This window comes from Zonotrichia leucophrys, chromosome 3 (genome assembly GCF_028769735.1).
Source record: "Zonotrichia leucophrys gambelii isolate GWCS_2022_RI chromosome 3, RI_Zleu_2.0, whole genome shotgun sequence".
Classification (NCBI taxonomy): Eukaryota; Metazoa; Chordata; class Aves; order Passeriformes; family Passerellidae; genus Zonotrichia; species Zonotrichia leucophrys.
In genome coordinates, this window is record NC_088172.1 from 96,522,241 (window position 1) to 96,545,893 (window position 23,653).

Genomic DNA, 23,653 nt, shown 5'->3' on the forward strand with positions numbered 1-23,653 from the left:
AGGAGCTGTTTATGGGGATCATTACACACTTGGGTGAGGCCCCAGTTGACTGGAAGACAGGCTGGAAGCCCCAGCAGAATCCAGGCCAGTTTGCTGTGCTCGGAATCAGGAAGCTGCACTCCAGTGGAGAACCTTGTGCTCCCAGCCCTGTGACCGTGTGGGTGCCAAGCCAGAGCAGTCAGTCAATGCCTGTCTTTAATGAAGGGTTTTACCCACCCAGCCTGGCCAGAGAGGGCACATGCTGAGTCAGGCAATGGCCCACTGCTGCCCTGGCCCCCAGCACAGCTGGCACTGCCCTGCCAGGAGCTGAGGGGACACCACAGCTGTCCCTGCACAGCTGGAACAGCTCAGGGAGGAGGGACCATCCTGTGACTGCCCTGGCTCCCTCAGTCCCCACAGGGCAGGCAGGGGCACAACACCCAATGCATGGCTGGGCTCCTGGGCTCACACTGCAAACAGGGAATGGCTCCCAGGACAGCCCAGCCAGCGGGAACTTGGGCCCAAAGCCTGAAGGCAGAGAGAAGTCTGGGAGCCTGCAGCAAGCAGGGGATGCAGAGCCAAAGAGGGGAACACACAGCTGAGACAAAGTTGTTTCCCCCAGATCCCTCCAGCTTCACCAGCTCCTCCTTCCAGCCTGTTTGCCCCACTCCAGCTCCCAGAGCAGGGCAGGCAGCCTCTGCAGAAGGCACAGCAGCTCCCTAAGTGCTTACCCAGATCCAGCAGAGCCAGCCCCCTGCAGGAGGGCTGATCCCGAGGCTGGAGAGCAATCAGTCACTGACCCAGGGGAGGGAAAGCCCATTTATTTAGGCTGTTCAAATTTGGCACGCACAGAACATATCACAGTAATGCACTGGAGGCTAAGGGTTTTGGTTTTTTTTTTCTTTTTCTCTACAGACATACAAGAAAACTCTATGCAACTCCCATGTACACATTACACAAAAGAAACAGCTTTAATCAACCACTGATGAAACATGGAAGCTTTTAAGATCTCTGTAGCTGGCACAGGAATGTTCTCTACCCCCCATACAAAAGGCATTTCAGGTCAAACTTTCTAGTAGGTGATATTTCCATGCATTTCTACAGAATTAAAGAAGCTAACAGACAAAAAGCCCAGATCAAGCCATATTAGTCAGGCTGATTGGTTCTACTAAGTTAAATCAATAGTAATTATGGACAAATGGACCAAGTGACCAAAGACTGGGGCTGAAAATACAATTTTTAAAGTTGTGGTTCCTTTTCATTTTATTACTCATAACTGGAGAGGACTGATATAAGAATCTGCATTTATAAAAGCCTCAGAAGCATCTGATCCACTAATAAGTGTATATTAGAGAAAGGTAGTTCTAAATTAAACTGCGTCAACAGAAAAAGCAATTTCTATAGAATCATTCAGGAGGAAAGAGACCTCAAGACACTTCATAACATGAAAGTTGAACCTACAGAACAAGTGAACCTTTAAATATTATTACTGCACTGTGAGTTTACAAGAGTGGATTAGGACTACTTCTCCAGAAAAAGTGTGTCTGTTTTATGTCTAGCTTCATAATTAGGCTTTTTTAGTACAGCTCTGCTACTGCAAGCACTAAGAATTTAACCCAGTTTGGTGCTCACAGGTTGCTTCAGCTGAAGTTAAACTACAGGTTGTACGTTTTGTCTTAAATGGTTAAAGGGAAAGTTTTTGAATTTCACTTTTTACTATTTGGAAAAGCAAGAACAGGAACCAGATTATTCTCACCTCTCCACCTTTCATGATACACTGCTCCAATTTTTAGAGACCTTTAGTGTTAATCCATTGGGGACAGTACTGGGCTGGACAACCAATGCAAATATTAATACACCAAGATAAATCCTTAATTTGATTTATTTAGGGTCATTTTTACATACAAGCTACATCTCCAAAATCTACTTTATTCTACATGACAGCTTCCCTACTGTTAGTGAAACCCTTGCCTAGAATGTTTGCTTTATATAACTGATCTATTAAAACATGGAATGCTCGTAGAGTTGTGGCACTGTATGACATCTACACGGGACTTCCTTCAAAAGCTACGACTAGGGAGCCTCCTAGCTTCTCAGCAATGCAAGCTCGGTTCAGGTCCTCTGGCCCATTTGCTTGGCATTCATGCTTTATGCCTAAAAAAAGAGGCAAAACACTCAATAATGCAGTATTTCAACATGCTGGTAAGCAATCAAAGAAACATACCTGGTAGTAATATTAGAAGAAGCAATCCAGTCACTCAAGCAGACAAGTCCTGCCTTAGCTTAGGGAATTTGATGGTTTTTCCCTGCCTCGTCCCAGGAGACATCTGGCTGCACACCAAATGTCACTGAAGGGACATGAAGGCAGAAATCTGTCACTAGCTCAGTGCTCAGGCTCTTAGAGCAAATCCCTCATTTCTTGTGCTGCCCTGGATACAGCAGGGGAGGGAGCTCCAGGCAAGCACATGGACAGGGCTGGCTCAGCTCCCGCTGCCTCTGCAGAGGTGGCTGAAAGCACCACCTTGCAAACCAGACAGGCACAGACTGAGCTGGGCTACCCAGCCAACAGTGCTGCTTTTCCTTTTCAGGGCTGCAGAGCCCAACCCATGTCTGCTTTACATGGTGGAAAACAGAATTTCCTTGGGATTTATTTTCTCAGCACACAGCAGTTTCCCATGGCAGTTCCAGTCCCTGGAAGGCTGGCACTGCTGCACAAAGATCCTGTCAGTCTTGCACAGTGCAAGGTTTTGGCCCAGTGCAGCCTGAGCAGCTGAAGAGTGCTACTTGGCTATCAGCCAGACTGCCTTTACTACAGCATTGTAAGTTTATGAGTCTGCATTTTAACAGACACAGGGATGAAAGTGCTCTGCCACTAAGGCAGCTCTGCACAAAACCCAGTGTTGTGTTATCAATCTAATGGTTTCTAGCCTGTATGGTGCAATGTGCTGCTCCATGTGGTCTATCAAACATTGCAAAACCTGCTCTTGTCCTGAGCACTGTCCTAGTGCCTCTGAAACTTTGTCAGATAATATAAATTTGTGCTAGAGCTCATTTTAGCTCTGTCACATGACACTTCACTTCTCAGTAGTATCTCAAAACAATAACAACAAAAAAACCCCAAAACCTAAACTAATTAAGCCTTGCTGTGTACTCCAGGGACACAGCAGAGTTAGCAACATTAGTTGTATTACATACCTTGAAACTTCTTTTTGATTGCATCCTTGGAGCTTGCGTAGATCATCTTACTTTTGAGAGGTGCTTGTTCTGGTGCCCTAGTGGGAGACACCACAGAGAGTGAAATTAGTGACACTGATGATCCACCCCAGACAGAAGCAGTATCCTACCCACCATGGACAACTGGAACATCTCATGGCTCCAGAATACAGGCACCAGGCTGCCCAACTCACTTTAAGCCTGCCATTTTCCCAGCCTGGGCAATACAAACACTCAGAGACCTCACCCACAGAGCCTGCACTGCATGCTAGGAATGAGAGAGTTGGGAAGGCGGCTTACCACAAGAAAAACATCAGCTCTTCTTTTTTGGATTCCTTGGTCTCGAAGCTTGCATCATACAAGGCATAGCGGCAATCCTTCTCGGGAAGCATCTGCACAAAGTGCTTGAAAGGGTCGGTGACCGTCACTCCGACGTCTCCCACCAGAATCTCTTTGCCTTCCTCCACAATAATGCACTTTTTGTCTGGACTGAGGCAGAAGATGACAGCCTTCTTCCTCTTCTTGATCTCCTCCGGCGTGGAGCACTTCCGCACTTTCATGTCGTAGAAGATGCGGCACACCTCATCGGCCACTTGTACTCCGGAGGCCTGCGGAGACCACAGCAAACACCTTCAGGCCCTGCACCCCTCCTGCTCCCAGCCACAACATGGCACTGCCTTAAGCCCAAGGCTAGGAGACAATAGATTCCTGCAACAGTCACTGCAGCCCCTCTTTTCCAAAGCCAAGTAAAGAATCTGGAGTCTGGCTGCTGCCCGCAGCTGCCTGCCAACCTAAAAACTACTCCAAAGAAAGCACAATCCCACTTACACCAGAACATTGTTTTGGGGGAGTTTTACAGGCATGCCAACCCCTTGTTCTCTGAGATTCAGTTGTGGCAGATCCTTTGGCATTAGAGCAGCTTAATTTTCTTCCCCGTTTCAGGCTGGCTGGACAAGCCCACAAGGATCTTCTGTTCAAAGTTTCCCAGCCATTTCCAGCATGCTTGCTAGGAGCTTTAGGAACAGAGGCAAAACTGGCCAAATTCCACACTTGTCACATGGACTCAGTTTAGAGATCAAGGGAAATGTAGTGGGGTACTGGGATTGCACTGGAAGCTTTCAGCTGAACAAACCAACTTTGGGAAGTTGCTCTGAATTCAGTATTTCAAACAGAGAATTTGCAAGTCTTAAAAGTCTCTTCTTCTCATACCTACTCCAGCAGTTTTTAAAGCAAGATCAATATTTCTCCCCCACCTTGGAGTCAGCTGGGAAATTGTAGTGAGTGGTATCGTGTTCCCCTGTGTAAGCTGGAACAAGAGGTGCACATGCAGCATTATCAATCTGATGTTAAAAGCAGCTGCACAGAATAAAGAGGACAAGACCTAGCAAGAATGATAAAAGACTGAACTGCATTTTCAGTCTGATGCTTCTCTGGGAATGAGACAAAAAAAGTGGGAAATAGAAGCATTTACATTTGAGTTTTGTTCTCAGACTGCACCAAGCTGGAGAGTTTAAAGGCAGCTGTGCAAGAGTGAATATTGCAAATGTGGGAAGCCAGCAGGCACTGCTGGAAGGACATCATGGCCAGAGCAGTAAAGACCAAATTGAAGCCTGTCCAGTACTGAACAACTCTATCTGTTCAAAATGCTACACACAGTATAAACAATGAGATTCCTTTAGAATCCTGCTTCCTCCCTCACTGCTTTTGTGTCTTCCACATTCAAATGACATTACTCACCCCCATCTATCAGAAGGAAAACTGCCTCCCTCCCTCCCTCTGTGCAAACCACGACACGTCATTGATGCCAGCACAGTCAGCAGTACCAACAGTCGGCTACAGCAGCAGGTGAGACACACAACTCAAAAAGGATAAAGGCTGCTCTTCATTTTTAAAAAATTTATCTTCAGCCTCAAAATGTGAGCTCAAGGGATTTCTTTTGCATTTTGAAGGAGCAGCAGAGTTCAGCTGTAAAACCAGGGAGACAGAGGTGCAGTGCTCAGGCTGTCCTTGAGAGATGGTTATGGAATGGACACCTACTTTAATGTGTGGGGGTTTTTTAAAGCCTTGACCAGTGCCTATCACAGAGAACTTCAGATAAGCCCAGATTCTCCTCTTTCTTCCAACATCCCTCCTCCTGTAACTCAGCTAACCCAGTGAGGAGAGGTGGCACAGCTGGCAGAATCTATTGCCATGGAGTTTGGTATCTAGAGCTCCCAGGTGCTGGCCACAGAAAACCAGGACAATCTCATACACCAGCAATCTGAGACAGCTTTTCTTTAGGGTGGAGAGCAGTGCTTCCTCAGGGTTCACCTAAATACAATGGGAGCTCCCTCCAGATTTACAATGCATGCTCAGCCTGTAAGTGGTAGCTTATGCAGAACTGCTTGAACTTACTTTGGGACAGGAGAACAGCAATTCAGTCATCGTGCCTCAGCTGTGTGGCAGGCAGCCATCCTCCTGCATATCACCAATAAGGTGAGGGAAGCACATGGAGAAAGCCTATTTCAGGACAAATTCAAGCTACAGTGCAAACATGGACCCAAAGTGACTCATTGTGGTGTCACCTCCTCCATACAGAGATGCTGCACTTTGTCAGAGTGTGACTGAGAGCTAATGAGGAATAAAGGTCTTCTCCTGTCCCTGTGTTTGGTGTGGGCAAGAGCCTCTTTGGGAAGACTTTAAATAACACAAAGTTAACCTAATAAAGCAAACAGTGCAGCAACTGCAGCTATTTCATCATTCACTAAGGACAAATCCACAGTGAATTCAAGAGAAGCCTTCTCCTCCCCAAGGTTTATTTTCTAACTAATGGCACCTCAGTAGCTGGCAATGGGTGGCAAGACTCAGGTTTTAGTCACAAAGCCCCCCAAGGTTCTTAGAAAAGGCACAGAAAGTCTGCACTGCCATGGAAATGAGGCTATTTATAATGAAAAAGCAGCACATGTCACCTACCTCTACCTTTGATAATTCTTGAGCTTTGCCTGAACACTACAACAAATAATTGCCTTGCCCCAAGTCATGTTAACTTTGCAAGCACAGGTTATTGCTCAGCTCAGAGCCAGAAGCAGCAGCAACAGAGCTGCAGCTTGATGCAAACTGTGCAGTCATGTGCATTTGCTTGTGCTACTACACAGCCAGAAACACGTCTCCAAGTCAGGAGACAAGTTGTTTCTTTAAAAAGAAACTGAACACTGCTGGCAAGTCAGTTCAGATTCCAAAAATGTAGAAAGTATTTAGTCTGGAAACTCAAAATTCACAGCAACCCTTCAGCTGATAACTGGGACTGATCAGAAGCTGAAGGGACAATGGTGACAACTGGATTTTTCAGCTTTCCAAAGCAAAAGGCTGTTAGTAGCTGGTGCTGCTCCTTTTCACAGCTGCTGTACAACCCCTGGATTCATCACACAGGCTGACACTGGCAGCCATTGTGTTGCCAGGGACAATGCAGATTTGTTCCATCTGAGAACACCCTATAGCTGTGTTACAGTATGGGCTGAGATGAGACAGTGCAACAAACCAATTCCCTCTGAAACCAGATCTGCTGTCCTGACTGCAGGGCTCCCCCTTCAACCCAGCCACAATGGCCTCACAAATATACTTAAAAAGGACAAAACTCAAACCCCAGGCAGCTTTTGTTTTAAGGTAGCTGCAACCACTCTGTGTAGAGCAACAACAGGATGACTGCTAAGAGCACTGGAACAAGGAGAAATTCCAGACTCTAAATACACGTCCTCAAGTGACATTTTAACCTCGTGTCTGCTGCCTTGTCCAGAAGAAGAGCTGGTGAGGAGAAGCCTCCACCCTCCCAGTAATGACAGAGTAAACACTTGTTAGTCTGGATTTTCCCTCTTTGGCCAGATATGGCTCTGCTCAGAGGATTCAATGCAGCACATTGGTTATTATTTTGTGCATTGTGGCTTGAATGCTGCAGAGCTCCAGCAGCCAGCCTGCTCCTGTTCCAGGATGGAAGCAGTTATCCAGCTCTGGAGTGGCACAGGGGGTTGGTTCAGGCACTTGTGGGATACACGACCATCAGCCAGCTGGTGACATTTCACTGAGGGGACAGACCAGACCCTTCAATGCAACAAGGCAGCAGCAAGCAGGCAAGCCACCTAATTACCAGATGGGAAAATCATGCCAGGACAGCACATTCAGGAAAGAAGAGGCAGAACAAGTTTCTCTGAGGCAATCAGCACAACTGAGTTGTGCCCCAGCACCTCCATGCACACGCTGGGGGCTCAGCCCCTCACCCATGACCCCGTGGCACTGGTGGCAGTGTCCCCACTGGATGTCACCTGAGGCAGGGACTGCACTCACTGCCCTGTCAGCAGGCTCTGCAGGAACACAGCAGCTCTTGTTCAGAGCCTGAAGTGCAGAGCTCTGCACAAGCGCTGGGAGAGAGCACAATGCCCTCCCTCCACAGGCAGCCAGAGAGGGAGCCCTGTGTCCAGGCAGCCTCCACTGCAGGATCCAGACCCAGCTGTCCCCACCAAGAGCTCCCAGCATTCTGCCTCCACTGCCAAGTAGCCAAACTGAAATTTAATCTAAATTGGGGGAGACTGAAGAATAACCCAAAGATTTCTCAAGAAAATCCCCACATAAAAAAGCCATTTTAGGAGTGAGAGACATGTTAGGCACCTGATAAACTGGATTCACAGGAAGCCTGCACAAAAACACAATTTTGACACATTGAAATTCCACATCTCTTCTGTTAGGAAGTGAATACTGTGGGCACCAGTATTTTTCTTGAATACCTAAAATATTTTACCTAAGAAGAGTCCTTGTTTTCCTCAACTTTAAGACAGCTAAGACCTTAAACTAATGATTTAGTTTGCCTCAAGACAAATTTGAAGGACTAAATTTGAGTTTAAGTCTTGAGAATTTCAGACTGTTGGTTTCTCTCCTGTGATTAGAGCCCAAGAACTCTCTCCAGTGGTGCCTGGGCATGCATTATCTCCAGAGACATTCCAAGATACAGCTCTTGACTTGTTTTGTCTGGGAACCACTCACAAACATTGTACACATCAGGGTGAACTATCCACAGCTACTCAAGTGGAAACTTTTGCTTCTTGGAAAAGTATCATCAATTTTTTCCAGAATCTGACACCAAGAATGTATTAAAGCACGCCTTGTTTAATTGCAAGGGCAGATGTGAGAACACTGTGCTCCCGTGTTTGCTGGCCACATTATTGGCATCTATTTGGTTTTTAGTTTCTTCAGCAAACCCTGTTTCCCTCATGCCTGGCTTAGCCTCCCTCCTATCTACCTCTGAAATTCCCTGCCACTGCCAGAGCTGCCTGTGCAGCCATGTGGCACTTCCCTCTGACTCACTCATGTGTCATAGTACATCTCTGCAATAAATACTTTTCCAATTAAACCTATTTCCACCCAACTGCTCTGGGACAGCACCCTTCAGGGACAGAGCTGTCCCCTGCACTGCCACACAATGGAACCTGAGGGAAAAACTAAGCCAAGGTAGTTGGGGGAGCACTTAGGAGAAAGGGAGAGTTACAGCCTGGCTGAAAGGAAGTTTTGCCAAATCAGGCCTCTGGAAAGGTGTCACCACCTAAGGCCAACAAGCCAGCTGAAAATGTAGGCAGTCAAAACCATAAAGATATTAAATACTGCTTGGCTTTCAATCTGTTATCTGAGCACTCAAGAAAACACATCTGATGTTAACATCCCCACTTTTCTGAGCAGGAAGGAGGAAATGCAAGGAGCAGCTACTTTGACTTCATCCCAGAGACCAGAACAGTGTGGGAACCGCAGTGACTTCAGGAGCCTGGAAAAGCCCACATTCCCTGCTTACCTACAGACGGACAGAGAGACCTCCATTTACAGGGGACAGCCTGTACATCTCAAAGGCCAAGGTTTCAACTCAGATCTGAGGCCTGACAGGAAACAGAACTAGCAGCCTTTTACTACTGTTGTATAAGAGGCCATTATTTGCACACCATAAACCAGCAAGAAGTACAGAGTCATCTGCATATCACTTGTAGAAAGACTCAAGTTTTTATTTTGCATTATTTGGTCTCTTTTGGCAGGGGGAAGGTGTGAGGGAAAGAACTGAAACTCTATTCAGCTTTTATTTCCTGCCCCAACCCCCAAGAAGAAAGGTTATTGACAAGATGAGACGAGTCTAAAAACAATTATTTTAAAAAAAAGAAAAAACTATCCTTTGAATTCCTGAAGGTCATTTCTTCAGCTTTTAGCCAAAGAGGAAATTATCTCCTTCTCTGAGCCACCACCAAGTTCACTCCCAATTGAATTATCAAGGTAGGCAGAACAAGCAATACCCACAAAAGGCAATCCCAGCAACAGCACTGAAAAACAGGAACAGCAGTGGCCAGCAGCAGCAGGGCAGAAGTTTTGAGCAGCAGCCATTCCTGTGCTGAAATGTAAGTTTTCAAGGTAATGCAGGTGGAAGCTGGTGTGTAACAGTCAAAGGTTTTCAGGAACACATTCAGCACACAAATCAGCTGTTATGAGCCTAAATGCCTGTAGGAATTTTCCTGTACCTACAGCAACCTAAAGCTTAAATGCCACCCTCACAATGAGGTTTGAAGGGCAGCTCTGGGCATCCCTGACACTTTTTAGTGAGGGATCCTCCTCTCCCGAGGGGACTGCTGTGAACACTGAACAAGCAGGTGAGGAAAAGGCTGAGCACAGCTTCACAACAAGGCCTGGTTGTAGTCAGGCTCTCTCACATGGGATTGCTTAGGTCAGCCCGTGCACCCAGCAGGAGCCTCTTGACAGTGATCCTGCCAAGGCGAGTAGGAACATGCCAGACATCAGCAGCACCAATTGTCAGGAGGCTGTTATCTTGTATATGAGGCAGATGTACCTTGTAATTACACAGATCTGGGAATAGCACTGACTAACAACCAAGAAAAATCATTTGCACGGTACTCCAAAGACCTTGGACTCATTTAATCCAGCAGCAAAGAAACTGAACATTGTGGCAAGGCACAAAAGCTGGAAATCCAAGCTCTTTTGATAGCAAAGGATGCCCTCCTGCTGGCACTACCACACTTTGCCAGAAGGCCTCCACTCTGCCCAAAACCAACTTCATTTGCAGCCTCTCAAAAAAGCCATCCTAAACCCTGTTGCAAAAAGGAGATCACTATGAGAAATAGTAGTTTTGAGTGACTTGGGAATTCCCTGGTTGCAAAGCAAGATGAAGCCTGACAGGCTGAGTAGTCACACTTAACTAGGTTTGCATACTGCAGAGGTGGAAGCTGGCTTGTTGAGACAAGCCTCTCTTAAACAGGAGCTGTGAGTCTCATCAGACTTTTTAGCAGCTTCATCTGCAGCTCCCATCAGCTCTGCTCCATGCTGCAGCTTGGGTGTTGGAGAAAGCAGGGACATGAGCAGTACATCCTGTCTGCCACCCTACACACCAAAAATTTATTTCCTGGATATACCACATGTTCAGTGGTAAATACCAAGGGAAGGCCTCAATATTTAAAACCTCTAATACAGGTAAATAACTCAGTATTGATGTGTGTATTGCCACTGGGTGAATAACCCAGTAAGTGTGTGTTGCTGGACAAGTGCTTGTGGATGACTCAAGAAAAACAGGGCAGTAGTTAAAGCTGCATGAGCTAATAATTGAGGCAAATTTGCCAACCTCCATCTCCTGAGTCAAACGGGGATGCAAACTCTGAGCACGGGCAAAGCAAACAGAATGAGCCACCATGAGACTGAACACGCGTTTGCTCTATTCTGCCCCATTTATGCAAGGAGAGCCCTAACACTTTTTTTTTTCTTTTGAAAGCCAGGAAACACAAGCAAATCACTGCGGATCCCTAACAGTTTTTTTGTTTCTTTGCTTCCAGCGTTATGCCTTGGATGAAGGTTTTCAGTACTGTCCGGAGAAGCAAAACAAATTAAAAAAATAAAAAAAAACCCCAAGTCGTTGCAGCAACTGCCTCAAAATTTCAGCTTCCTGGAGAGGCCGCTGCGACACCCTCCCTGTTTTTACACTCAGCGATTCCCCTCCGCGGGTTCCGCTTCCCCCTTTTGTCCGCCGGCAGCGCTGCGGGCTCGGGCCGGGCTGGGCGGCCCTGGCAGGGGACAGGGCCCGTGCTGGCCCCGCCGCCGCTTTCTAGGCCAGGCCCGAACCCCGGGCCGTGCGAAGATGGCTCCCGCCGGGACCGAGGCGGCGGCCGCGCTTCCTCCCGAGCAGGGCAGCCCCCGGCCTCCCACCGGCACCACCCGGTGCCTTCCTGCGGGGCTGCGACCCCCTCGCAGCCAGCCAGCCCCCCGTGGGGAGCGGCAGGGCCGCCGCCTCCCGGCCGCGCCCTGCGGCGCCGCGCACAGCCCCCCCTTCCCACCCGGCCTTTTCCCGCCGCGCCCTCGCTCCGCGCCAACCCCCCCCTCCCAGGGCCGAATGGACGCGCCCGCCCCCAGCGTTTGTGTGCGACGCGGAGCGTACCATTACCTTACGGTGGGGGGGAGGAAAAGGAGGGAGGACAGTTCCATCACTTCAAGGCAGGGTGGGAGTAACCTTCCGCCGCCTCATGGCGGGATGGGGGCGGGGGGGAAGGGAGGAGAACGGATCCGCCGCGTCAAGTTCAAAGGCGAACGGGAAGGACCGGGAGAAAGGGAAGGAGAAGAAAAAGGGGGCCACGATACGGCCAGGCACAGCGGCGCCGCCAGTCACAGCGCCGGCCGGGATGCGGCGGGCGGTACCGCCGCCCCCCTCCCCCCTTTTTCCCCCCAGGGATGAAGGCGGAGGCGGGAGACGGAGAAGCCAGAGGCCCGTCCGGCGGCGCGCGGTGCCTACCATGGCGTCAGCGGGGCGCGGCGGGCGGGCGGCGGAGCGCGGTGCGGCGGCGGCGGCTCCCTCGGCTGTCTGGGCGCGGCGCGGGCTCCGGCGGCAGGAAGAGAAGCTGCGAGGGCGCGAGCCGGGCGGAAGCGCTGCCGACGTCACGGCCGCCGTGCCCGGAGGAGGAGGAAGCGGTTGCTATGGCGGGAGCCCCGCGTGGCGACGCCCCGGCCCCGTGCGCACGCGCGGGCGGGGCGGGAGGTGGCCACACCGTCGCACGCAGGGTCCCGCCCCTGAAGACTTAACCAATCACAGAGAGATATTGGCTGATTGACGTGTCAGCCGCCCAATAGCGCGAGCACGCAGGCGGGTGGGCGGGGTTACCTGCTCGAAGGTGTGCCGGGCGGGGTGCGGGGATGATGGTGAGGGAAGAGCTGGGGGGCTCGGGGGGCTGTGACGGACAGCGCGGGGGGCACCAGCGGGATTTGGGCTGCTGGGAGCCCGGCTGGAACCGACTGGGGCGGCCGTGAGGGCAGCGGGGAGCTTGCGGGAGGGGACGGCCGCAGCAGCAGCAAGAGCGGCGAGGGGCGGGCAGCCGGGCGGAAGTGTGGGAGTTTTTCTCTTTTTTTTTCTTTTTTTTTTTTTCTCCCTCCGAGGGTTTTTCACTACCTACTTTGGTGCGATCGCAGGCGGGCGGTGCTGATTGGCTCGGGCTGAGGCTGCGGCAGAGCCCGGCGCTTCCCGCCGGCACCCGCGCATCCCGGATTCCGGCACCGCTTCATCCCCGCGGCCGGAACAACGGGCGGCTTGTCCTCGGAACAAAGGCGGCCCTGAGGCAACGCGGCTGCCGAGGCCGGGGCAGCTCCCAGGAGCTGCTGCTCCGTGTTCATGGCAGCCCTGACTGACGAAAATACTCATTCCTTAATGCTCCTGGCCGGCAAAGCTCGGGCTGCTTGTAATCAGAGTACAATGGCATCTGCTGATGGTACAAAATGTTTAAATGGAAAGTTAGGTTTTTATCACCGAATTCTGACTGCAGTGATGTTCCCGGCTTGAGTCGATGAACTAAAAGCCCCCAGCATCAAAAGCTTATTTGTTGTGTATGTGCCTTCGTGTAAGAAGGAAACAAAAACAAGACTCGATGGTGGCGTTTTCAGGGTTTGGGTATGAGGGAACAATACTTCATTGCAACTATCGTGAAGCTTCTCTGTTAAAGGTTTAAGCAGTGCTTACACACCTTACAGTTTTCATCCATACTGCTGTTCTAGTTAAAAGAGTTTAATTTTTATTTGCTTTATCCCCTCTTTCAAGGCTACCCCAGTAGATGGTCTTTTTAGATGTTCACATGTTTACATGAGAAGTTGCTGGAAGACCCCATGCTGAAGATGGGTGCATTGAAAAGTCCATCCTTTTTCATTAGGCTCTTGAGCTGGGTGACTTATTCCTGCCAGGGGTTCCTTTTTTGCAAAAGCTCTTGCATCAGATTTGTAATGAAACTAGCAAAAAGACCAGCACGACTCAGACTTTAATTGGCCTGACTGGATACTTCTTCCCTAGGCCCATTTCTGATACATTTAATCAAAGAATGCTTAAATTTGACCCCAAATCTTGACTTACTTTGGAAGTATTACCAAGAAATGAACAGGGTCATGTTTGATATTTTGTTTTCCATTTGGAAATGTAGTTCTAAAACAAGTTCAGATAAAGTGCCTGTGTGGTAGGGAGAGCTTCAATCCCGTCAGTAAGTTTCTCTGGACAACTTCTGGTGCTGCCTCCTGCTGTGATTGTGGCTTGCAAAGGAAATCAAGGCAGTGGTGGTCAGAGCCTGTGGCAGTGCCACAACAGACCTCCCTCTCTGGTGGTGGGTGCAGAAAGCATGGGGCAGCCATGCTTTCTAATCAACATTGATGTGGGTAATTTGTCTGTTACTGCTCAAGGCTTGCTCTTCCTCGCTGGGTTTCACTCTGACAGAGGGGTACAGAAGTGCGACATCCTGGGGAGGAGGGGAGGAGATGATGCAAGGCCATGAGAACAGGGCTGGGGCTATCTCATGCTGTGTACTTATAAGGGCAAATGAGGTGGAACTGGCCTCTTGGCTCAGCCTGCACTGAGAGGTGGTTTTGGAAATGTTGCAGTAGGTTGAGAAAGTATCTAACCAGTTAAAGGAAATTCAGCAGGGACAAGAACTCCTTCACCAGGAGGGTAAGAGGAAATTCTCACTTTTAACCTGCCTGGTGAGAAAGATGTGCCTGCTCTGGGAAGGGCACTCACTCACCAGCAACCACAACTGCTCTTTGAAATATTTAATTCCCCAGAAGACAAAGCAGCATAGCCCACCAAGGTAGTCGCAATGACAGACAGGAATATTGTGAATACATTGTAGAGAAGAAGGTTTTTTACTAGCTCTTCTGCTTTTCAACAGTGAACCAGCTTTGCCCTTTTTTTCCATAGTGTTAGTGCTATAAATAATCCAGGCTGGAAGCTCAGGCTGCACATTTGGATGAACCATCATGAAAGGTGAATCCTCCTCCTGCTCTTAAGGCAAATGGTGTTTGCAATCTGCCTGAAAAACATGCACTGCCCCCAAAAATCCATCCCTCAGCCAGAGGGAACCCTGAGAGATTCCAGCAATCCTGTAGCTGTGGTGACCACTTAGGTTCCTGTCAGAAACACCAGTGTGAACTGCAGCTGGCAAATGCCTGCCCAATGAAGGATGGCTTCAAAATCCAGCATGATCAATATAAAAAGTCACCCGTGGTCTCCATTTTCGAAAGAGACCCAACATCAACAAAAACCTGAGATCAATACATCCACTTTGCTGACTTTGTAGCTTTTGAGATGGTGACTACTTGCTTACTTTCTATGCCTCAGCTATTTGAACTCCCCCTCCCGTCCTCCAAGCTACTGACTCATTTCCTCCTCTAAAACCTTCCTTTTTTAGCCTTTCGCTCTGAAGTATTTAGTGTCTGTTTTGAGCTGCATGCTCCATGCCTTACTTAGGCAAACTCCTACATCAAAGCCCTGCAAGCCATGGTTTTGTACCATGGAAATCGTTTGTTTTCCCTGATAGTTTCAGTCCTGAGGGGCTGCCTTGGCTACTGACTGTGCTCGTCGGCAAATTGCTGCTTTGCTGTTGGAAATCGGGATGCAGACAATCGGCAAAGCAGCTGGTGAGCTGAGGCTGCCGCTGCTTATGCTAATTGCTGTTGTCTCCCTCTCAGCCCCGCTTCCCCCATCTGCCTGCATCCACCTGCCGTCTTTTCATCCCCTTTTACCCTGAGCAGGGATTACAGAGGCTCCTGTTTGGCTGAACAACCACAGAGCACCCGGACCCTGACTCTCTGTGCTCTCTGGTGCTGCAAAGGAGCAGGCAGTGTCCCCTGGTGCACGGGGGTGACCCCGGAGCTTTGGTGGTGGCTGATGGATGCTGCTGTACCAACACTGCCTGAAATACAGTGCCTTTTTCTCAGGGCTTGTGGAATATTGGCTCTGTGGTCTTGGCGTCGCAAGGATCAGCAAAGATAATTTTAGACAGGAACAGAAAGTCTCTGTAAACCTTACAGTCATAGCTATTTCGCTGGCAGAAAAAAGACCCACAAGGAGCCCATGGCTGTGCATTGCTGAAACATTCTGCTTAGCAGGTGTGCTGGAGTAAAAATTTAAAGGGAAATTTGGAGACAGGAGAATCTAAGGGTGATTTCCAGAAACTGCTGCATCCCTTTTCTGAGGAGGTGGTGCAGCAGACAGGATGCAGGAACCAGAACCTGGTATTTGGTCCTAAGCCCTATCCTATTCCATGGCGTGAGTCTGGACAAGCTGCATTTCCCCTTGGCATTAGTTTCCTGTTTTTGAAGTGTTAACTCTGTTCCTGCTTTTTCAGTGTTACAATTTGAGATTTAGTGCAGATCAGAGCTAGATGTTGCTTATCAATACTTCCTATTTTTACAGTAATGAAAAGGCTGTTCCTAAATTCCTACAGTTGAATGCCAGAACTCGTATTCCCTTTAATTTGCTGTCAACCTCCACAACTGCTGCAGGTTGCAATCCTTCTGACTTCTGCATGGTAAGAACTGCAGGCCATAAGCAACCAGAATAAAATTTGACCCTGCTTGCTGGTGTAAAACTGGGTGAATTTTATCAGCCTCATCAGAATTGGTCTGGATTGAGTGGGATGGGGAAGTTAGCTCAGTGCTTCATTACCCCCGAGGCATTTTCTCCACTAGAAAGACAAAGGAGGAAATAACACAAGAAGGCAGCTCAGCAGTGGAACAGCTTTATGTTAATTTAAGTAAGCAAGAATGTCATCAAGCTACTCTCCTACCTGGCTTATTTTTTTCCCCCTTTGGTTTTGTTGCCAGTAAAGTCTGCCTGTTGCCAGTAAAGCCACATAAAAAAATACTTTTTATGTGAGAATGAAATGCATCTTGCTCCAGAATCAGCTTAAGGGCTGGCCACTGCTCAAATCCTCAAAAGAGGCAATGTACAGAGCTTACAAATGATGTGTTTCCCTTGCATACACGGGGATTGGATCTTAAATCCCTGCCAGTCTGAGAAGGGAGGCTCGCCTTGAACCAGCGGGTAAAGCTGTAAGCAGCATCTCTGCCTGCATCACCCGAACGCTTTGCAGCATCCCTGGGATCGTGCTCCCGAGCTTTAGCCGTGAGGCAGGGCTGTGTGTGCAGTCCCTTCTCTAGAGGGGGAGGGCTGAGCCCAGGGAGGCTGCACGGCTCTCACAGCCTCGGGCAGGAAATTGGTGGCGAGCGTGATGAATTCTTCGCTGCCTTAGCAGGGTAACACCCGAGCCTTCGGGTCATCTCTGCTCTGCGCATGTAAGGAGATCACATCGTGCTGCTACACTGAATGCGGCACGACTGCAGGGGCTCCTTGGAGAATAAGCATTTGTGGCTTATGTGGGCTTTGTTCCAGGTGTGGAGGTGGTTGCTGCTGATGCCATTAGTAATTGCTATCTGCAATGTCATTAATAATTATTTTATTTCCTGAAGTTGTGAGCCCCCACTCTTCACAGTCTGTAACCCAGACAGAAGGTTGTTGTAGCAGTTTCATTTTCTTATGACAGGGTTTGTGCTCAGCTGCATCAGAATAATGAAACCTTTCGGAGGTGTGTTGCTCATGCAGGATGGCCCCTTGCTTTGGCTTGGGAACTGCAGGTCTGTCTGTGTTTGTCAGGGCTGTGGCCACTTACTGAACCTGTCTGGGTTTGGCTCTCTGGAATGGGGGGAGCTTGACTCCTGTTAAAATTGGGAGTTCATTTTATGGAGGGCTTCTGTGGATGAGATTAGATGGGAGGTGAATTAGCCCTACCCCATGTATAGGGCAAGGTGATGTACAGGCATAGGCTGGAAAATCCCCACCCCTAATCTGCTTACTGTCTAACCATAAGAAATGCATGGGGTAATGAAAAAGGAAGCAATGAGACATATTAGTCAGCATGATGGATGTTCATCAACAGCAGCCTTATAGCTGTGGAGGATTTGCTAGAGAGTAGTAAAACGCCCTTCAAAACTGTCAAAAGATAATTAAGGAGAATTGACTATGATTTCTGGGGAATGCTCTGGGAATTTAGGGTGGTTATGGGAGGCCTGAGTTGCAGAGGTGGGTCTGGAGAGGTAAGCACTCATTTCCCAACAGCGGCCATGGCTGCTGTGACACTGGAGAGAAGGCACAGCACTGGCAGTGCCTGTGGAGCACAACTGGGATGGACTGCAGGACAAATGTGCCCAGAGCCTGGGTCTGGATGGGTCTGAGTGCTATGGGAACTGGCTGTGCCAGCACTGATATGGGTAGGGCAGGGGAGAGCAAGCATATCAGTGGTTTTGCCTTCCAATACATCAGGTAGTCTCAAAAAGGGATTTGCTTTCCTGGTAAACCTGATCCTCTCATATGGGTGGAGAACACTTCTGCCACTACTGCCACTTGGGCTGTGCCAGGTGAGGTGGAGGAGTAGGAGGACATTGCAGAGAGACACACTGGGAAGGAAGAAGGTCTTGCTGTGTTTCCTGTGAGTGTGAGTGGATGGGAATCTCTGACAGTTTCCTTCACCTCTCTGCTATCTGTGTTGTGGACAGATTATGAATGGAGTCAAGAGTGGCTTGATAGCTGTATCTCTGCTCTGGCTGTATTTATAGCTCTGGGTTGACAGCTGGGTCATGGTGAGCTATATATACCTGCTGTGGTTGGTCTTGTCCAGGCAAGTGGCTGTGGCAAGTCTCCAGTGAAAATCAGTGTAGTGTGAATGGAGCATTCCTTTCCCACCACTCTCTTTAGATCTGTTCTGTGTGCCTCAATCTGTACTGGTGGCCTGTGCTCGGTGTGCTGGCTCTGTTCTGGCACACAGAGTGTAGAAAGGCTGGTTGCTGTGGGGGTATGGACCATCTGGGTGAGCCTGTGTATTCCCAGTCTTCAGCAAGCAGCATTCTCCTTCTGAGCCCTTGCATGGCCTGAGTGGCACAGCTCACATCTCTGCATGGGTGATCACCCAGCAAGCTGCACGTGGGTGCTGGGATGGAGCATGGTTACAGCAGCACTTCTGGAGGGAGCCAGGAAGCTCACTCAGCTTGCCAGTCGATGGTGTGTGGGCTGAATCTGGCCAGGCAGAGCAACTTCTTCCCTGAGCACACCCCCCTGTCATCCTTCCCTAGGGCTCTGACACTTCTGCTGCGTCAAAACCACTTGAATGTAACCAAAACACAACTCCTGGCCAATGTTTCCCCTGCCTGGTTGCCCATCACAGAAGTCTTTCTCCCAACATATGATGCTTTGTTCTTGCAGTGCTCACAAAGATACTCCTGACCTTCCCTCTAGCTCCTTGGGCTTCCAGCCTCATTTCCCCTCCTCTCCAGCATCCCGACTGTCTCAGGCCCAGATTCAGCATCAGCCTCGCCCCTTTGGGGTGGAATTGGCCGGGCAGCTGGGAGGTGTCCGGCTGGGGATGCCGGGGCAGAGCGAGGCTGTGTCTCCCCTTCTCCCAGCAGAGAGGCGCTGAGCGGAGGGCTGCTGTCCCAGAGCTGCTGCCCGCTGGTGACTGAAGGCACGGCACCATCTGGTGGCATGAAAGGAATTTGTCTGTAAGTCTGTCAGAGAGCAGTCCTGACTTTCTCAGCCTGATGCAAACTAGCAGTTTCAACTACTTTTTGTCTCCTTTTTATTTTCCCCTCTTCTTGCCTCCTCTCTTCTGAGGCTTTGAGTCCCTCTGTGGCTTTGCCCACCTGTCTGATGTTTATGTCTATCCCCAGATACTCTATTTCTTACAGAGACAAACTTGTCCAGCTCTGAGTCATTCCTGGATCATGGTGCAATTTCTCAGTCTGGGAAGAAGCCTTAGAGAGCTGCTGCTGGCCAAGGGCAGGCTGCTGCAGCCTGAGATGTGACAGCTCTGCTCCCCGTTTAGAGCTGTCCTGGGTCAGATCAGAAGTCTGTCTAACCTGGTGTCCTCTTCCTGGCAGGAGATACCTGGGAAGAAAGGCTGTGACCGTGTTCACAGGGGTCTTAGGATGAAGGAAGAGACAAAGATCTGACTCTATGTTTCAGAAGGCTTGATTTATTATTTTATTATATATATTACATTAAAACTACACTAAAAGAATAGAAGAAAAGGTTTCATCAGAAGGCTATCTAAGAATAGAACAGCAAAGAATGATAACAAAGGTTTGTGGCTCACCTCTCTGTCCAAGCCAGCTGGACTGTGATTGGCCATTAATTACAAACATCCAACATGGGCCAATCACAGATGCGCCTGTTGCATTCCACAGCAGCAGATAATCAATGTTTACATTTTGTTCCTGAGGCCTCTCAGCTTTTCAGGAGGAAAAATCCTAAGGAAAGGATTTTTCATGAAAGTTGTCTGTGACAAAAGGCAGTCATTTAGCAGCAGGAGATCACCTAGATGGTGTGCCAGCCTCCCATGTGCAGGCAGGAATCTCCTGAGTTTGGCATTGTGCCTCTCCTTTTGATAACCTTCTGTGGATTTCATCCTTTTTCTGGTTTTGGCTCATCACCACCTGAACCTGTAAAGACTCCTGGCATTTGCTACACCTGCTGGAGGTGCAGCTGGGCAGGACAGGACACCTCTGCCTTGGGCTGGGGGTATAAAGAGCTGTCCCAGGTTGCAGGAGCATTGTTCATCTGCGTGCTGGGGCTGCAGGGCAGAGCGCTAGCAAGGATTGGTGATATGTCACTGTTGCCTCTCTTTTCCAGGTCCCTTGGAAGCACTAGATATGCCAGGAGTGTCCAGATTGTGGGTCTGCTGATCTTCAGGCACAGAGCAGTGATGGCAGCTCAGAACCAGGTGTCAAGGTGGGTGTTAAGGAACAAACCCAGTATGTGAGCTGTGTGAGATGGGGTGGTTTGGTTCCTCCAGATCCCCCGAGACCCTCACTGTTTAAGGGCTGCTGGGCACTAGATTGGGACTGTTGCCTAAAAATCAGGTAGGAAAAAGTGGAGGCCTCTTTGTGAAAATCATGGCAGTTCAAGCTCTTTTTCACCCAAATTCCATTGGATTTTGGCTGGGTCTCCTTCTGGCTTGGGGTGTCATGAAACCTGGATGGGTGACAGTAATCTGGTTGCTGTTGGTTTTGTCATTAACCAAACACAGTACCTCCTGGCCTGTGAATGTGTGTCCCAGCACAGCTTGCATGCCTGGGCTGGAGGAAGGGATGCCAGGTGTGTGAGGAGGAGCTGGGAGTTGTGCTGGGCTCTGAAGCAGGCACCCCTGCACTAGACAGCATTGTGTTCAGTGTTCTGACTGCTCTCAGTGCACTGGGAGAGGGCAGCACAGGGCTGTGCTCCTGTTATCCAGAGTTCCATGTGAGCAGGGAAAAGATGGAGCCACTGCAAGTCCATCTTTGCAAATTCACGTTTTGCCACCAGGGAGCTCCCATTCCTCACACCAGTCCTATGGTGAGAAAACAGAGTCCAACATGGCAAAAAATTCCCTCGGTCTCCACCGGATCCCAGCTCTTTTGTAAGGGCTGGACTCTGTGGTGCTTGCTCTGGCTTTAAAAAAATATTATTTTAGTGCTTGGATGGGTTTTGCTCTTTCATTGCAGGTTTCTTAGGAATGGGAGAACATTGAGGCTGGGAATATTGAGGCTGAATGACAGAAAACACAGTGAGCAGGTGGAAATGTGGTGACAGCAATGCATTTTTCCTCACTCTGATGGTTTTGGACAGTCTTGATGGAATAGCGGAGCTGGAGAGGGTCTGCCTGCAGCCATGCCCTTGCTGCTAATTGACCTACAGAGAATAATGTGGCACTTGTACTTCTAGAAAGAGTGTTGACACATGCAGTAGGTTTAGTTTGGTACTAATTAGAATTTTTAATCACCAGTGATAGGACTTTTTCTGTTTGATTACAGGGTTGAAGCATTTACTCCCCCAGACAATGGAACTCTCACCTTTTCCATGCACTCTCCTGCCTTCCAATGCCTGGTTTCTTTCCTGCTCTTACCTGGCACTTTCACAAACACATATTTCAACCTCCCACATTCCTGCATTGCTGAGGAGACAAGTCTTTTACACTTGGAGGAAAAGATAATTGGTAGAGTTGAAATACAATTGGTATAATTGAATAATGATTAATTAATTAATAATTGGTGAAAAATTAGTAGTCAGAATACTGCAGTGAGTTTGGAAAAATGACTGTGCTCCCTTTTTGGGGGCTGGTGTGAATGATGTGAGGTTAGCTGTGGCAGAGTAATGTGTTCTCTATGTTCCTGCTAGATCACAGCAAGGGACATCAGAGTTTGGAACCAGAAAAGTATTTCCCAGCATGAGGATACCAAAGCAGTAGACCAAATTACTGGGGTAAGAAATGAATGTCCTTTCTTGGAGGTTCTTAAAAAGCAGCATAAAAAATGGTGTAATTCCTGCCCCTTTCCTCAGATAGTCTGTCACAGGACATCCTCAGCAAAGGTTTCTGTAGCACACAGACAGAAGGGTGGAAGGACATCTTTAGAGACCTCCCTGGTAAGTCTCCTCATCTTAGGCCTAGATTCTTTCCTGTCATGGATCCACAAAGGTTGTGTGCACTGTCTGCTGGGAACTGTCTCACACCATGCCAAGGAAGAGGAAAAAGTCCTTCAAAATCCAAGCAGTTCCCAGGAAAACAATTTTTCTCCAGGAAACCAAAGACACAGCTCTGGCACTTTTCAGTTCAATATGGCTTCCTTCTGACTCTGGCTGACTTTGCTGTCCAGGGAAGACAAGGGAAAATGTTTCAAGTTAGGGTGAGTTTAGGAATATGTTGGAAGAGCAGCATATGCTGGCATGCATTTGTGTGGGAATATCTATGGGTTAAAAAAAACCAAAGTTCTCCTAAAGTGTGAGAACTTGCTTCATCATTTATTTGCATGCTTCAACACTTGTGTTTTAATGAGGGCTTAGATATTTCATGTATTAGCCAGAACAAACACAGCAAAGGGCTCTTCTAAACTCTTGATGAAATCATTGAGGGGCTTTGTGCCTACCTGTGATTTTCCACTTATTTGAGTTTCCTTTGAGAAGTGAACCTAAAATCTGGCACTCATGGGCCCCATGTGACTTTGTGGTGTTCTTGGGAGCACTGCTTCTCCATAAAACAATGTCTTGATCCCATCCAAGCACAGATGTTTGTTTGTTTGTCTATGACAGGTATGGTATCAATGGTATTTGCTTGTTGAGCCATCCAAGTCATGCTTCAATGGAAATTCTTTAACAAAGTTAAAAATATTCATTGTAGTACACTGGCTCAGCAAATACTGCAGTAAAACCTTTGGAATAGAGACTAAATGACAGAAATTAGTGAGTTATGTGTGGAGGGGAAATGAAAAGCGTTTTTTATGGCATATTGCAGTGGTTACTAAGCTTTATGACTTTCTCAGCAGTCTCAGGATGTTGTATTTTTTTTTCCTTAAAAGCTGCTGGAAGAAAGACATTGCATAAGAAACTCCATTTTCTAATTTAAAAACAAAATTCTAACTCATGATTGCTTAGAAAAACATGAAAACATGAGCTGGATGTTCCAGATAAGATGTTGAAATCAAAACCAAGCAGGATGGAAATCTTGGTTCATAGTTTTATACTCCAGACAGCAAACAAACAGCCTTAGATTGGCTTAGAAATTCTGCAGTTTGGAAATGTATCAATGTCTGACTTTTGGGACCTGTCTGCAGGCATGAGGACACATGTGATTTTGGAATCAGAGCTTAGTCTCTTTTTTGTTAGACAATATTGACTTTCATAAAAAGTAAATACTTCTGCAAAATAAAAGACTTTTTAAAAAAAATATTTTTCTGGTGGGAGCACTTTTTTTTCCCAAACTTTCCTTAGCATTACTTGAGTCCATTTTTGTCTCTTGTTTTGTTCCCCAACTAATTTTATTCTATTCTGAGTTGAGAATTTCATCCTGAAACTTTTTTTGGTTCATTCTTCTTTCCTTCTGGACTTCAGTGTTTCTGTCTGGAGATTTCCATTTGCTTAGATTTTGATGTTGACCTCAGATTTGGTGTTTTGTTCCATCCCTCATTTTGTCTTTGTCACCATGTTCTTTGCTTTCCAGCTTTGTTTTGTACAATTCCACCTTGGGTGGTGGGTGGTGTTCTACCTGGATGTTGCCTTTTACCAGCTGAGCTTAGGATGTTTCCAAGTGGCTCAGTGCAGCACCCAATGTCACATTTGAGCTCATCTTCTCATGAC

The 23,653-nt window shown here is 48.2% G+C and overlaps 1 protein-coding gene and 1 long non-coding RNA gene across 2 annotated transcripts; one reads left to right on the forward strand and one right to left on the reverse strand.

Moving 5' to 3' along the window:
* Positions 1-779: 779 nt before the first annotated feature.
* DSTN (destrin, actin depolymerizing factor) lies at positions 780-12,185 on the reverse strand. The gene is made up of 4 exons (XM_064709419.1): positions 11,981-12,185; positions 3,493-3,800; positions 3,175-3,251; positions 780-2,133 (listed from the first exon to the last, which is right to left on the reverse strand). Exons 1-4 carry the CDS (start codon positions 11,981-11,983, stop codon positions 2,024-2,026), a joined length of 498 nt encoding a protein of 165 aa, XP_064565489.1. The 5' UTR covers positions 11,984-12,185; the 3' UTR covers positions 780-2,023.
* Positions 12,186-12,336: 151 nt separating this feature from the next.
* On the forward strand, positions 12,337-21,518 carry LOC135446026 (uncharacterized). The gene is made up of 3 exons (XR_010439649.1): positions 12,337-12,384; positions 20,177-20,275; positions 21,337-21,518. It is a non-coding gene; the product is annotated as an uncharacterized LOC135446026 (long non-coding RNA).
* Positions 21,519-23,653: the final 2,135 nt, after the last annotated feature.